This window comes from Antechinus flavipes, chromosome 6 (genome assembly GCF_016432865.1).
Source record: "Antechinus flavipes isolate AdamAnt ecotype Samford, QLD, Australia chromosome 6, AdamAnt_v2, whole genome shotgun sequence".
Lineage (NCBI taxonomy): Eukaryota > Metazoa > Chordata > Mammalia > Dasyuromorphia > Dasyuridae > Antechinus > Antechinus flavipes.
Window position 1 is genome coordinate 177,812,535 of NC_067403.1, and position 16,874 is coordinate 177,829,408.

The 16,874-nt window shown below is 38.2% G+C and overlaps 1 protein-coding gene across 1 annotated transcript in view; it reads left to right on the top strand.

Moving 5' to 3' along the window:
• Window positions 1–16,874, top strand: part of TRPC3 (transient receptor potential cation channel subfamily C member 3) — a 102,185-nt gene that overhangs the window by 44,266 nt on the left and 41,045 nt on the right. Inside the window, exons 4-5 of the mRNA XM_051964157.1 lie at window positions 698–862; window positions 6,724–6,940. Coding sequence (XP_051820117.1) covers window positions 698–862; window positions 6,724–6,940 — 382 coding nt within the window. The remainder of the gene's footprint in view (window positions 1–697; window positions 863–6,723; window positions 6,941–16,874) is intronic.

The window sequence follows — 16,874 nt, forward strand, 5'->3', positions numbered from 1 at the left end:
CATTAAGTGGCTTGTCTAGAGTCACAGAGTATGTAAGGTCCCGTGAGAAGAGTATTCATGTGGCAGACTTGGGTCCAAATTCTGCCTCTGACACTTGCTACCTGTGTGACTTTGGGTAAGCTGGTTAATCTTTCTCTGGACCTTAATTTGCTCATCTGCAAAAACGTGAGTGCATACTAGATGGCCTCTTAAAGTTTATGATTATAAGCCTAAGATTTTTCCAAAGCAAATACTTTAAAAAATCGATAAATTTAAATACAGCTGAATCTTATATTCCCTCTATCATTGATTCTCCATTAATGGTTAGCTACTTATAGTCATATGGAATTGGGGGAAAGGAGTCCACAATTTTTTTTGTTGTTAAAAGGAGAAAAAATATAGGTTCAGCTACATTCTGTTCCAGAGGTTGGATAGCCAAGGGCCAGAATACATATCTAAGGACACTATTTCCAGTGAAACTGGCTGCTGGGTAATGATTTTCTTTCAGTCACATACACTCACAAAACTGTGTGCTAAAGCTTAGAGGGGGTCCAGATCTGTAGGGGTGGAGGGCATGTCCATACCAATGGCATCATGGATGTCTGAAGCATTAAAACATTAAATCCTTTGTTCATGTAAGTGAAATTAGCAACTCTAATGAAAAGTTTTAGCTCTGACTGTGGCTCTGTAACATGTCTTTACTTCTGTTTATCTGCAGTTTGTGGCTCATCCCAACTGTCAGCAGCAGCTTTTGACTATCTGGTACGAGAACCTCTCAGGATTACGGGAACAGGCCATCGCTATCAAGTGTTTGGTGGTATTGGTTGTGGCCTTGGGACTGCCATTCCTGGCCATTGGCTACTGGATTGCCCCATGTAGCAGGGTACTGACTTTCCTACTTTAATGTGTTGTGATGTTGGTTCAAGGTATCCCTTAGGGAGTTGGTCTGTGTGTAGGAGAGATTTAAGCAGGTTCCCTTTAATTGTTATCCTCTCCATATTGTGACCACTTAATAAATGTTCTCTTTCTGTCTCTGTCTCTGTCTCTGTCTTTGTCTCTGTCTCTCTTCTCTCTCTCTCTCTCTCTCTCTCTCTCTCTCTCTCTCTCTCTCTCTCTCTCTCTCTCTCTCTCTCTCTTTCTGTCTCTCTCTCTCTTTTCCAAAACCAATACAGATATGTATACTAATACAAAGCAAATTTCTGCATTAGCCATTTTGGAAGGAAGGAAGGGAGAGAAAAATGTTTTAATCAGCACTCTGAATCAATAAGTTCTCTTATCTCAGGGTCTTTCAACTTGACTACTTTGGAATTTTGATGGATCATTGTATTGATCAGAGTTACTAAGTCTTTCACAATTTTTGCAATCTTTACAATGTTGCTGTTACTTTATACTTTGTTTTCGCTTTACTTTGTATCAGTTCATTTAAGATCCCAAACTTAATAATTTCTTACAGCACAATAATATTCCATCACTCTCATATACCTAATTTGTTCAGACATTCCCAAACTGATGTATATCCCCTATTCACTGTCCAAATGACTCTGTAACATCTATAATTGCTCCTCATATGGAGAATAAATAATGATAAGTCTATATTCCAGTATACCATTTTTTAATTAAAGTCATTTTATCCTCCCATGCAATAGTTCACAGAACAATAAATATATAAGAATAATACTAAGGATGGTATTAATTTGTTCCCAGATCATTTCTGCTCCTACTCAAATTTTATTTTAAAAAATACAGTGGCCCAAAAGTTTTAGTGCAATTTTAATCTTTAAAGGCTAATCAAAGTTTAATTAATAGCTAACTTGATCATTAGTAGGTTAAAATTGCCCCAAGAATTTTCAGCACTTTGTATGAAAACAAAATAATAAAATGCTGATAATAATAATAGCAATAATGATAATAATAATAATACTTTTTTTTCCTGGTGGTGTTGTGAGCCTAAAAGGAGATATTTGTAAAATGCTTTGCAAACCTATACATAAATTGCTACAGAAATGTTAGTGATTATTGTTAATAGAGGAGTAATAAATTGAGGCTTACAGGAAGAAATCAAAAGTAGCTGAAACCAGGATAAGATACCATGATCCCTACTATTCCAGAATTGTCTATAGATACCATGTTGAACCTACAGAGGATGACCTTCAATTCCGTTACTTTTATGTAATCACAGAAGACTGTTGTTTTATTCTTCTGGGATTTGGGCCATAGAACATTAAATATAAAAAATTAAATATAAATATAAATAATAGCAGCATAGCTATCTGTTCAGTGCAAAGAAGTGTCACTTTTACAAACAAATATTACTAAATGTTCTTAGCTTCTTCAGGAAAAAAATACAACTCCCTGTCTTTCTCTTTCTTCTCTCCACACTCTTTCAAGTCATTCTTTAAAGCTTAGGGAAAGGTTTACAACAGTGAAGTGTTAGGCCAGCCGTTCAAGATGAGACCCCGTAAAATATACCCATTAATGCTACTCTAACTTCAGTCTAAGAGCAGGCTGGGAGAAGGACCAGGAGAAGAAAGATTGTCATAGATCAAGCATTTGGAAAATTTATCCAAGGTGGGGGATTCTCAAATCTGGTCACACTGAAGGTATCTGAGAAGCCTATGGAGGCTATGCTGATCATACAGGCTAGTTCTGCAAGAGGGTAATAAGTGGTGACTGTAAGAGAGGGGTCAGGACCTGACCTGATTTTTCTTACTTCTTTTTCAAAATCCAAAAACTCTGATTTCATTTTAAAAAAGTGGATATTTCAGGCCAAATAGGTCAATAGTATTCCCAGATGAAAGTGACTTCTAAACAGATATCCTTTCTTGAGCCTTCATTGCCCTTTGGTAAAACTTAAGCCCCCTTTCTGCTCTCAGGAAAGCACACCTCAGAATATTCCTGTGCTCTTCTTTAATTTCATCTTGCTTTGCAATTGCCTCTGTAATTTATTTCAAAAATTGGGCTATTTTTAGGTTGCATGGCATTTCCATTTTTGACCAAAACCTCAAACATATTAAGATCTTTTTCATCTGGTTTGATTCATTGAAACTAAACAAAGATTTGTTAAGCCAGTCTGGGGATGCAAAGATGACCCAGTCGTAACATCTGTGTAAGAATTCTCCATCTCCTGGGAAAATAACATAATACATAAAAGCATCATGCAAGATAGGGGGTTGATAGAACAGACTTTAATGAACGATCTTTAGGAAAGTTTGAGGGAGAGAAGAGAAGTCTGGGTAGGTGCATGGAACAGGGAACTTCTGAACTGAGTCCAGGAGGATAAAGCTTTCAACAGGCAACATGGGGTAGTGTATAGAACTGTGAACTTGGGAGTTGGGAAGAATTTAAATCCAGCATTAGCAACTTACTAGCTGTGTGACCCTGCAAATTATTCCATTTCCCCTGGCCTCAGTTTCCTTATCTGTAAAATGAGACAGTTGGACCTGGTAGCTTGTAAAGATTCCTAGTTCTAATTTTATAATCCTAGGTGGGAATGATGATGATCATACTAATGTGAGGATGATGATGATGATGATTACAGTGATGATGACAACTAATATTTATATGTAGCTTTAAAGTTTGCAAAACATTTTATAAATATTATCTCATTTAATCCTCACAACAAACTTGGGAGGTCGGTATTATGATCCCCATTTTACAATTGAGGAGACCAGCAAATGGGGAAGATGACATTTCCAGGGTCACACAACTAGAGTTTGAGATTGGATTTGAACTTAGCTCTTCCTGATGTCAGGTCTAGGGCTCTATCCATTGCATCACTTCACTGCTTATATAAGCCTCAATAGTTATTAAGTTTAGATAGAGAATAAAATTATTTTTCTTTCTTTTTTTCCATAAAGGATTAGAGCGGGGGATAGAGGGAAGTTCCAGAAAGTAAAATGTGGAATTTACTTGAAAAAAAAAAACCCAGCAAGTATTCCTACCTCTTGGGAGAAGAAAAATTCCTCAGGTCAGGGGAACATTAGTGGTGACTTCTTCGGCATCTCATCATATCTTTTGAAAAAATAAAATCATAGCACATGGTACTTTTAGGATATATCATGATATGGTTTTGAGGTGTGGAAGAAACTTTCATATAATTATAAGCTTAAGTATTAAAGTAGTTTCATAAAAGAGCATAATACGTAGAGTACATGGTTTTTAGTCAAGAAGACCAACCTGTGTGACTCTGGTAAAGGTTTAACAACTAGCTCCCTGGGGCGGGGAAGGGGGGAAAGAAACGTGCCTGTAACTCACTTTAAATTTGATATGCTTTATGAACATTTTTAGGGCTTCAGTTCACCCTGGATAGATCTCAGTTCAAATCCATCTCAGGTACTTAATTTAGCTGTGTCATCCTGGCAAGTCAGTGTTTCTATGTCTCAGTTTCCTCATCTGTAAAATGAGGGATTAGATCTTGCAATGATCCTGTTTCCATTTTCTGAGATTTGACTTTCCATTAGAATAAACTGGACTGTTCTGTGAATCACATCATACCTTTTCCCTTTTTATTGAGATAATTCAATTTAGTGCATTTTTATTAAACACCTATAGTGCCTACAATACTGTGCCACAGATGTACAATTTTTTTTAAATCCTTCCTTTAAAGAACCTGGGGAGAAGGGAAGGAATGCAACAGGAGCACAAGTAGGCAAATATAAATTAATTTCAAGGAGAGAGTCTGATAACAGAGGTGGGAGCAAAGAGGAAGATCAGGAAAGGACTAAAGAGGTTGTTTTTTTTTAATCCTGATTCTAAGATAGCTTTGTTTTCTTAGTGTTTCACTTCTCATAGAAGCTTTTTGAGAATGGCTCATGTATATACTGAGGATGTCCTGGCAGAGTGTTAGGCACAGGTACATAGAAGTGATTAATAAATGCCTGTTCCCTTGCTAGAGTTAAGCTAGAGATCAGCAGCTAGGTATCATAATAGATAGTATACTAGCTTCATGGATTCAAATCTTGCCTCAGATACATATTAGTTGTATGACCCTAAATAAGTTCCTTCATGTCTCTAATAGCATCTATACCACAGGGCTATTGTGGACAAATGAAGTAATAATTGCAAGGCATTTTGCATACTCAAAAGTACAATGTAAATGTTAGCTAGTATGACTAATTATAATATCTTGTGAGAGGAGAACAGACCAGCTTCTGCCACAATTGTCTGGTATTTTCTTAACCATTGAGCCAGTGATTGAATTTTATGCATATATATTCATTATAATTTAATTTGGAAGTTTTAGTAGCCATAGCTGAATCTTAGTTTCCTAAGTTCTAAAAAGTTCAAACTAAATGTGGTAGAACTGAATTAGAAATTATTTTTAGTCTGCTGGGGGAGTTCTTCAATCTCTTTGTAATGTAGACTTGCTCATTGTTAGGACAGTCAGTTGACAAGCATTGATTAAGCACTTACTGTGTGTGGTTGGGGGTTGGGGGAGCAGTGTACTAAAAACTAGGATAATTGACATTGATAACCAACCAGGAAAAGATCATATCCTAAGAATGGGGGTAAGAAGTAGTATTTTTTTCTCCTGGACTTTTAAGAAATTGGTTATTCCATACTCTTTCCTGAAATGCATTTGTAGGAATTTCATAGAATCAAGGTTTTGAATCAGAAGAATCCCTAACACATCCATGAATATAGGCAAGTAACTGAACTCCCTGAGCCTCAGTCTTTTTATCTATAAAATGAATATAATGCAACTTGTAGATATTTAGCTGTTTGACCCTAAGCAAGTCATTTTATTTTTAGCTTCATTTTACTCATCTATAAAATAGGGTTAATAATAGCACCTATTTTATCTTATGGGTTGTAGTGTAACTCAAAGGAGCTAAACTCTTTGAAAACTTTAAAATGCTATAAAAGGATAGCTATGATTATTGAGATCTTATAGACTCAGAAATGGAAGGATCCTGATACTCTAGTCTCATTTGGGAGGAACAGATTCAGAGAATGAAAAGAACTTGCCCAATGTTACATCAACAGTCAGTAACTGAGATGAGATTCGATTTTCCATCCTCTGACTCCAGATTATCATCTTCCTTCCTGTTATTGTCTCATTGTTGTTTTGTTGTTGTTGTCATCATTGTTATTAACTTCATCCTTTTGTGTCCTTTCATATAGATGGACTCAAAAAGGGCAATGAGTTTTTAAAGGCCAAACAGGGCCATCCTAGGATTGTGACCTGATACAATAACTGTTTGAGTCCTATGTGACCCTGGGCAGGTCTCCCTTGTCTGTTAGAGGTCATTGGGGGTACCACAGTACAAAGAGTGGTGGGCTTGGAGAGAGGAAAACCTAAGTTTAAATCCGACACTTATTAGCTGTATAATCATGGCCAAGTCCCTTAACCTCTTTCTGCCTCAGTTTCCCCAACTATAAAAGAGGAATAATAATAGTAGCAACCTTGTTGTTGAGTGAGAATCAAATGAGATTATATGAGGTTATATTCATAAACCCAGTAAGCTTCTGAAGGAGAATTTGAAAGGCAGGTCTTTGGAACTCCCAGTCCAGCACTCTATCCACTATGTCACATTGTATATCTATTATTTATTTATCTCTATTTAATGCAGCAAGCCTTTAAAAACACCTACTTTTTCCCAGGAGATTGAACTAGGACTGTGAATATAAAAAAAGCAAGCATATATTTCCCAACTTCTTCTTGCCTATGGAGCGTCTTTTGTAAGTAGCCAAGTTTTCTCAAGTGAAATTTTTTTTTTTTAATTTCTGTCTTGCATATGGTAGCTTGGAAAAATCCTCCGAAGCCCATTCATGAAATTTGTGGCCCATGCTGCTTCCTTCATTATTTTCCTGTGCCTGCTGGTATTCAATGCCTCGGACAGATTTGAGGGCATTACAACGCTCCCAAACATCACGGTCATCGACTACCCAAAGCAAATCTTCAGGGTGAAAACAACCCAGTTCACCTGGACTGAGATGTTAATCATGGTCTGGGTTCTCGGTAAGTGAATGATTCTCCATTCATTCAAGTTTTTCTGACTCAGGAAGTTATGAGGGAAGGATAAAGTAACTACTTCATTTGCTATGGATTTCTACTGAAAATCATTGTCGCCACCTTTATAAACTGGTTCAAACTACATAAAAGCAATGATGCCGGTAATTCTTGGAGATGGGAGAAGCTCATTGGATCATAGATTTGGAAGCCATTGGAGCCGATCCCCTAATTTTGCAGATAGGGAAATCAAGGCAAAAAGAGGGTAGGATTTACACAGTAAGTATCTGTGGAGGAACCAGTCTATTTTCCCCTCAGCTATCAGGATGATTTTACTAACATGGTAGATCTAACATCCACTGGCTCCCTATGACCTGCAGGACTGAATGTACAATTCTTTGTTTAATATCTTTCATAACCTGACTCCTTCCTATTTTTCTGCCCTTTCATATGTACCATGTTTCACCTACAGTGGTCCACTTGCAATTCCTCAAACACTTCACTCCATCTCCCATTATATCACACTGCCTACCACTTATAATGTGACCTCTTTCAATGTGACAAGCTTTTAAAAATTCCCACTATGTGCAGAGGCATAAGCTAAGGCTATGAAAACAAAGATAAGCAAGCATACAATTCCTAGCTCCATGTCTTTGCACTGACTGTACCCTCTGTTTGGAATGTTCTGCCTCTTCACCTGCATCAATCAGTTACCCAAGCTCCTTTTAAGACAGCTCAAAGGCCCCTTCTCCAGGAAGCCATTCTCGTTCTTCACAGACTTTCTAGGTGTCTAGTTATGGATGTCTCCTTCAGTAGAAAGTAAGCTCCTTGAGGGCAGGGACACACCTGTTTTGTAACCCAATGCTTAGTAAAGTGCCCAGCATATAATAAATGCTTAATAAATGCATGTTGACTAATGATCCCCAAGCTGGTCATTTCCACCCCCCTTTATATGTTAAGGATTGTCTCTCCATCCAAAGGGAAAATGAGTCCAAAATCATCCATTTGTTCCTGAAGCTTGAATCCTGTTTTGTAAAGGACTGATTATGGATAGAATGAATAATTATAATTGATAGTTTCTAAGGTTCAAGTAGATCTTGATCTCATGGGACTGTGAGCTCTCCATCTGGTCTGCTTTGTAGATGTATGTTTATTAAGAAGGTTTCCTGTATTTATATACATATATATATTGTGCTGAGGCAATTGGGGTTAGGTGATTTGCCCAGGGTCACACAGCCAAGAAGTGTCTGAGATCAAATTTGAACTCAAGTCCTCCTGACTTTGGGGCTGATGCTCTATCCACTGAGCCACCTAGCTGCTCTCAAACTTACATAAGTTTATTTTATTTAATTTTTATTATTACTTACTATTATTTGTTTATATATATTTTATTATATAATATTATATATGTTATATAATAGTAATAAATATTATTATTATTAAAATTTTAGATTAAAAGGTAGCATGGCACTAATGGGAGACTGCCCAGTTACTGGTGAGGCAAGGAGGCATAGGAGCACTGATATCGGGCAGGGTATATTCTGAGTTGTTTAAAAGGAATGAAGAATCAGGGACTCTAAGTCACACAGCAAACAGGTGGTTTGTGGGGGGGGCCTGGTCTCCGGGTCACTTGATCTGTAGCATATGGACATCCCAGGTACCAGTCAAACCAGTTTTCATGGTGTAAGAGAAATTATATCTTTTCTTTTTAGCAAATAGAAATTGAAATAAGATAGTGGATCATTAGAAGTCAATAAATTTACATCTCTCACTTTCTCCTCCCCACCCTCTACCCTCAGCCCTTGTTCTCCCCACTATCTACTCTTGGCACTTTCCCCATTTGTATAGCAGACAGTTCCACTGTCTTCATCCTAAATCAACTATTAAACAGTTTTTATTTTGATCTATTCAATTAAAAAAAAATCAAATCCCATAACTTTTAGCTTACTGCAGGATTGAACCTGAATATCAGTATAAGATTTGACCTTTAGGTTTAGCAACCAAATGGCATTCTCCTCTTACAATTTATTAGATGCATCTTAAACAGCATATAGCATAAGATTTGAATAAAGACCATCTAATCTGTTGTTCAATCATTTCAGTCATGCCTGATTCTCTGTGACCCCATTTGAGGCTTTCTTGGCAGAAATCCTGGCATGACTTGCCATTAATTTCCCTATGTCATTTTATAAATAGGAAACTGAGGCAAACAGGGTCATATGATTTACCCAGTCGCCCAGTTAGTGTCTGAGGCCGGATTTGAACTCAGGAAAATGAGTCTGCCTGACTCCAGGCTAGGAGTTTTATCCACTGTGCTACCCAATTGTCTCCATCTAGTCTAACTTCCTCATTTTATACAGGAAGAATCAGATCCAGAAATTACTTGTCTAAGGTCACAGAGGTAATAAACGACAGCCAAGATTATCTGATTTCAAACCTAAGGGTTCTTTTCTCTATGTCCCTTGATTTTGCTCAAACTTTGTACTTTTCCTTTTGGGTGATCCAGATCTTAAAACATTTTCGCACAAAGCTAAATCTAGAGGTTCCCAGACTTTTTCAGTTCGTGGGGCCCTTAGTATCTAAGTAAATTCTTCACAGCACCATTAGGCCCAAAAAAATAAATAACAGTCATGTTTATTAAGTAGTTAGGTCAGAAATTTAAAATATCACATAGTTCCTTGGTATACACTCTGGGAAACTGAGGCCATAGATATGAAAGGCAGCCAGGAAGAGCTGAGTTCAAGTTTCCTTCTAATATATATGGGCTGTTTTACACTGGACAAAATCCTGTAAATTCTTAGTGCTTTAGGCTTTTCTCTGAGGTGCTAGGTTGGAGAGAAAGTGCTTCCATGAATTGGTAGAGGGAGCTTCTTTAGAGGAATTTCCAGCTTTAATGAAATAACTAATGATGTAAGAAGAATTATACTATATCTTTTCCTAGCAAATAGAAATTGAAATAAGATAGTGGATCATTAGACGTCAAGAAACTTTTACATCTCTCACTTTCCCCTCCCCACCCCCTACCCTCAGCCCTTGTTCTCCCAGTTAACTATTGCTATTCTCCAGGGCCCTTGATAAGAATTCCATCTGATGAATGGAAATTCTTCTTTATCTCAAAGGACTTGAGGTCTGGAACACAAATATGCGTAGAAAGCCAGGTTGGCCTTTTACTTGGTTCACACAGCTGCTTATTTCTAGGCTTGCTAAGCTGGAGGAAGTTAGAAGCAGAGATCCATGGGTGCATGGGTAGGTTAGATATTGGGAAAAGATCTGGGAATTGTAGGGGTACATTCACAGAACAAGCATCCTCACACTAGAAATCCCCTTCAGAATTAAAAAGTTATGGTTGGTTAAAAGTATGGCCAAGGCAGCAAGGCCATGGAGTGAATTGTGAAGATGATAAAGATTAGCCTTAATAGTAGACCAGGCTCCCATTTAAAGGGAACATGGCAGAACTTTTGTGAGTCCTCAATTATAAGCATTTAAAAAGCCCTTCGTTACCACAGGGGAAACCCAAGGGGTTCCTGAAGACTAAAAAATACAACTAATGGATCTAGAATTAGAAATGAGAGAGCATCCAGTTCAATTCCCTCATTTTACAGATGAAGAAACTGAGGCACCAAGCAGTGAAGCAACTTCTCCAAGCTCACCCAGATGGTAAGTGGTAGAACTGGGGTTTTAACACGCACCTTCTGATTCCATATTTGATGTACTGTCTATTAGACTATTTAGTTCCTCCTTCCCCTGATGTGGACAGTAGGATGACTTCAGTCTGGCTTAGCTAACTCTACGTGGGTTAGTTGAAGATAAGAGTTGTTGGTCTAAAGAGACCCAGATCAATCAGTAAACATTTGGCAACATTCTACAGAACATAGACATATGCACATTGGTGGAGTAGAGATAGAAACATGGCATTCAACACTTGCATTAAACTCAATGTCTTCCAGTTCAGCAAACATTTACTAGGTGCCTGCTGTGAGTCAGACACTGTATAAGATACAAAACAGAAATGTAGAAATGTCTACCCTCAAGGGGCTTACTCTCTCGGGTGGTTAGTAAGGCTAATAAAACACATAAACAAGTACACACAAGATAATTCAAAGAGGGAAGCCATATTTAAAAAAAAAAAAAAGCTAGGAAGTCAGTAAAGGTTTCAGATAGGAAGTAGTAGTAGAACTGAGCCTTGAAAAGGAGAGAGAGAGAGAGAGAGAGAGAGAGAGAGAAGAGAGAAGAGAGAGAAGAAAGACAGAAAGAGAGAGAGAAGAGAGACAGAGAGAGTGAGAAGAGAGAGAGAAGAGAGAGAGAAAAAAGAGAAGAGAGAGAGAAGAGAGACAGAAAGAGAGAGAGAAGAGAGACAGAGAGAGTGAGAAGAGAGAGAGAAGAGAGAGAGAAGAGAGAAGAGAGAGAAGAAAGACAGAAAGAGAGAGAGAAGAGAGACAGAGAGAGTGAGAAGAGAGAGAGAAGAGAGAGAGAAAAGAGAGAAGAGAGAGAGAAGAGAGACAGAAAGAGAGAGAGAAGAGAGACAGAGAGAGTGAGAAGAGAGAGAGAAAAGAGAGAAGAGAGGAGAGAGAGAGAGAAGAGAGAGAGGAAGAGCGAGAGAAAGAAGAGAGAGAAGAGAGAGAGAGAAGAGAGAAAAGAGAAGAGAGAGAAAAGAGAGAAAAAAGAGAGAGAGGGAAAGAGAGAGAGAGAGAGAGAAAGAGAGAGAGAGAGAGAAGGGATAGAGATAAGGGAAAGAGAAAGAAAGGAGACAGAAATAGTACAGGAAGAGGGGACAGTTTGTGGAAGGGCTTGGAGATCAGATGAAATATCAATTTCAGAGAACAACCAGAAGTAAGGAAATGGAAAGTGGAGAGGACTGTGACATAAAAGGTTAGAAAGGTGGTATGGATGCAAATGATGAAGGCCCTTAAATGTCACATTAAAACTTGATGTTTTATCTGAGAGAAAATAGGGACTCACTGAGGTTTTTGAGCAGGGAAGTGACACAGTCAGACCTCTGCTTTAGAAACATCACATAGAAACATAGAAGGGTGTGTGTGTGTGTGTGTGTGTGTGTGTGTGTGTGTGTGTGTGTGTGTGAAGGATGGATTGGGCAGAGGGGAGGCTGGCGGTAGGAGGATCATTTAGTAAGGTTAAATTACATTAAATGGTCTAGACAAGGGTATGGCTGTGTGAGAAGAGAGAAGGGCACAGATATAACATTTTGGGAAGGTCCAATCAACTGACTGGACATAAAGAACTAGGGAAAAAAGAAGACTTGATGACTCTAAGGTTACAAATCTGGATGAGTAGAAAAACATCTATTTTTCTCAAACCAAATAGGAAGTTGAAAGAGAGGTAGATTTAGTGAATTGTCCATTTTGAAACTTTTATTTGATAAAATATCCAGATGGAAATGCCCATCAGGCATATGGCAATACAGGGCAGGAGTCCTGGAGGGAGATCTTCAATCAGTATAGATCTGGCAATCATTTCTGTGCTAACCTTAGGGAGAGCAGTTTCAGCAGGGTAGTAGAGTTGAAAGCCAAATTTTAAAAGATTGGGATATAAGGAGTTGGGATGAAGAGAATATAGAATACTTCTCTAGGATAGTTACAGTGAAAGTGAGAAGCAATAGACAATAGCTTGAATGGATGACAGACAGTTTAAGTGAAAGGTTTTGTTGTTTTAAGTTTTACTGTATGCATATATGCTCAAAGGATATGAACAATTTGCTGACTTTGCTCCAATTGTTTCTCATAAATCCACAATATTTATGGGTGCTAGCTTCCCACAACCCCTCCGTAACTGACTTTAAATAAAAGGTATTACCAGGTTTTGTAACACAGTTTTTCTGCCTATCCCACAGAGTATACTGTTAACTGTGCCTTTAAGGAACATGTTAAACTCAGAAAGTTACAGGTTTAGTCTATTTTGGAAGACTCTCTGAGGAGACTAAGAGTTTAATTTTTATTCTGGAAAGTTACTTATGACATTGTCCAAGGTTTAGAGAGGAAGGACTAAGAGAACTTTCCTAAGAGACGAAATTTGACTAGGGTAGAAAAACTATAATCCTGAGAAACATTGGCTGATATCTTGAGAGAGCTAGTGAGACTGTTTCCTAGAAGTGAAGAGGTAAGTTGCAGCCGAGTTAGAAGTGACGTTGGCTGAGATCATTCTTTTAAGTGATACAATACGATAAATATCCGTGTCTTTGTTTCATTTTCTGTTATATTGTAAAGAAATCATATAATCATTAAGTAACTTTGTCATTTATTTAAGCTTTAAGATTAGGGGATTGTGCATATCTAGGGTGGCCCAAAAGTCTTAGTGTGCAAGTTTATGGAAGCTTATGGAAAAAGAGATTTTTTCCAATTTATTTAGTATGATATTTTTAAGCCAATGGAAGGATCTCAGAGCTAAGTGATTAATTAGTGAAAGAAATGAAATAAGGTAGAGTCAAGTAGAAGGGGATGGAGATGTGTGATTTGGCGTGATTATGGATACAACTGACGCTCGTGTAGGCTACATCAGGATCATTCTTAAACATTCTTCGCCATCCTTTATCATCGTTGCCCATTTACTAGGTGTAGAAAAAACCCCCAATGATGTTTTAATTTACCTTCTTCTTGCTATTAGTGATTTGCAACATGTTTTTACATGGTTGTTGATCATATATATTTCTTCAAAAATTAGATTCTTTGACATAAGTAAAATGTGTATTTGTAGAATTTTTTGTTTGTTTTTAGGATGAAAGGAAGCTAAGGATACTTGTAGGTAACAGGGAAGGCATATGGTTTGAGACTGAAGATGAAAGAGAGGCAGGAAATTATCAAAAAAAAAAAAAGAACCATCTCTTGGAGGAAATAGGAGGGGGTGACATCACTGGAAATGATGGGTTGTCCTTGGCAAGGAGAAAAGCCATCTGACCCTCAGAAACTGGAACAAATGAGGAATGGATTATTGTAAACTTTCAGACAGTCCTACATAGCTTCTAATCATGAGGAATGAGGTGGCTCTATTAGGCCAAGCCATAGAGACCTGAAAATAGCAACCAGCACCCGCAGCTGTAAGCCAAAATAGGCCATACCCATTTCTATTGTGACTCATTGGTCTGCTTATCCATCCTACAGGGATAATAAGTGCCATTATATGTCATCTTCAGAAATTGAGGATAATATATTGAAGCTGCATAGACTAATGGAAACAGGGCTGGTCTTTAAGTCAGGAGACTCACATGTTAACTCCAGTAATGAATAGCTTTGTGACTATAGGAAATACATGTCACCTCCCAGAGCCTCAGTTTATTCATCTGTAAAATGGGGTTAATACACTAATTTTGTAACAGGGTTGTAAAGAAGTACTTTATAAATCTTAAAACACTAAGTAAAGTGTGTCACATTTAAAAAGTTTGAGGGACATGATTTCTGAGTAATTTAATCATTTTATTAATCAAGCTAGCTTGCTTATTAATAAAAAGAGGTTAGTGGCACTCTTGAATGCCAATGACCCCTCATGGTGGTGGGTTCATAGTTTTTATGCCTTTGCAAGAACAAATGTTCCTGAAAGTGACAATCAACTCTGATTGGTAAACAATGAGAGAATGAATATTATAATGAGTGGTGGGCTGTTACTACTAAGATCATCCAAATCTTGGACAGAGAAACTTATCAGTTTCCATATCATCTCTCTGATAAAGGAGAATCCATTTTTTTCCCAGACCTGTCTGAGTAAACACAATGAACAGCAATTTTCACTTTAGCCTGAATTTAGAATTTCTTTTACTGTCTGATTAGGTCTTGGTCATGGTAAATCTTTGACCAAAATTGCCTACATTGGCTGAATTCTGAATGAAGTAGAAAAGGGGAAAAACCTTGGTCCTGATTCAATAATTAGTTATCAGTAACAGAGAGAAATAATTTCATGTGAGTTATTAATGTGTACAGGTGAGATGGTGAATCTCTTTTCTCTCAATCTATTACTAAATCTGAAATTAGGGGAATGAGACTTGGGGGCTGAGTATTTTTATGAGGAAGTCCCATCAGTGATTTGATTCATGCTAATTCCAATAGATTTATGGTGGAGAGAGCTATCTGCACCCAGAGAGAGGACTATGGGGACTGAATGTAGATCACAACATAGTATTTTCACCTTTTTGGTTGTGGTTTGCTTGCTTTTTAAATTTTCTCATTTTTTTCCCTTTTTGTTCTGATTTTTCTTGTGCAACATGATAGACACAGAAATATGTATAAAAGAATTGCATCTATTTAACATATATTGATTACTTGCTGCTAGGAAGGAGGATGGGGAAAAGGGAGGGAGAAAAACTTGGGATACAAGATTTTGCAAGGGTGAATGATGAAAACTATCTTTACATATATTTTGAAAATAAAAAGCTACGATTAAAAAAAAAAAAGACAATGTCATCCTTAGTCATCAGTCAGTCAATAAACAGTTATTCAGCACCTACTATGTATCAGGCACTGTGCTAAGCTCTGGAGATATGAAAAAAGACACAAAAAAGGAATCTCTATCCTCAGGGATCTTACAGTCTAATGGGGGAAAGAGCAAGCAAACACATATGTGTGAAGAAGTTATGCAAAGGATAAATAGGGACTTCCGGTTAAGATGGCGGAGAGGAGGCTCACAGTTGCATAAGCTCCGCGCTTTCTCTCACTATCCACTTCATTACAAGCCTCTGAATCAATGCTTGACTGAAAAAAACCCACAAATAGTTACCAAGAGAAGCCATCCTTGAGATCCGCCAAGAAAGGTCTGTCTTTACTGGAGGGCTGGGGCGGTTTTAGATCGGGCGCAGGCGGCGGGCAGCAGCAGTGAGAGCACGGGAGCAGAGCTGAGAGGGGGTGGGGAGTGATCGTAGCCGTTTCTGCGGGGAGAGCTTCGCTACAGGTTTGGATAATTTCCTCCGGCAGCAAGTCAACAGCCCAGCAGAGAAGCTAAAAACACCGGGGTTGAAGAATACAACCGCAAACAGCTGGAGTCTCTCAGGACCTGGCCCCCCCCCCCTTCCCCCCCCCAGTGACTCAGCACGCTTTGGGATCTCAGAGCGCAGGCGCAGCACAGTCCTGCTAGTGCCTCACTGCTGCCACCTGCAGTCTGTAGAGGAAGCTCGATAACACACCAGCCCCCCCCCCCCCAAAGAAAGACTCCAGTTTTTTTCTGTTTTTCTTTGGTAGTTTATCTCTGATTAATAGACAGAATGAGCAAGAAGCTGAAGAGGACTTTAACCCTTGACAGCTTCTATACAGATAGAGAGCAGACTCTAAATCCTGAGGAGACTAAAAACAGGCAGTCCCCAGGTGATTCCCCAAAGGAGGAGATCGGCTGTTCCTCAGCACAGATGAACCTCATAGAAGTGATTAAAAAGGCTCTCACAAGGGAGCTAGAAGAAAAATGGGAAAAGAGTCTGGAGAAAGTTAAAGAGAGAGTGGATAAAGAAGTAAAATCCTTGAAAAATAGGATTAGTGAACTGGAAACAGAAAACAGCTCTCTAAAAAACAAAATTGGCGAAATGGAAAAAAATTCCACAGAACAAAAGAACTCAATTGGACAATTAGAGAAAGATTTTAAAAAAGTGAGTGAAGAGAATACTTCACTGAAAATCAGAATTGAACAAGTGGAATTGAATGACTCGAGGAGACAAGAAGAATCAGTCAAGCAAATCCAAAAAAATCAAACAATGGAGAAAAATGTGAAATACCTTCTGGGAAGACAACAGACCTGGAAAACAGATCCAGGAGAGACAATCTGAGAATCATTGGACTCCCAGAAAAACATGATGAAAAAAAGAGCCTGGACACTGTCTTCCAGGAAATTATCAAAGAGAACTGCCCAGAAGTCATAGGAACAGAGGAAAAAATAAACATTGAAAGGATTCATCGATCACCCACTGAAAGGGATCCTAAAATCAAAACACCAAGGAATATAGTGGCCAAATGCCAGA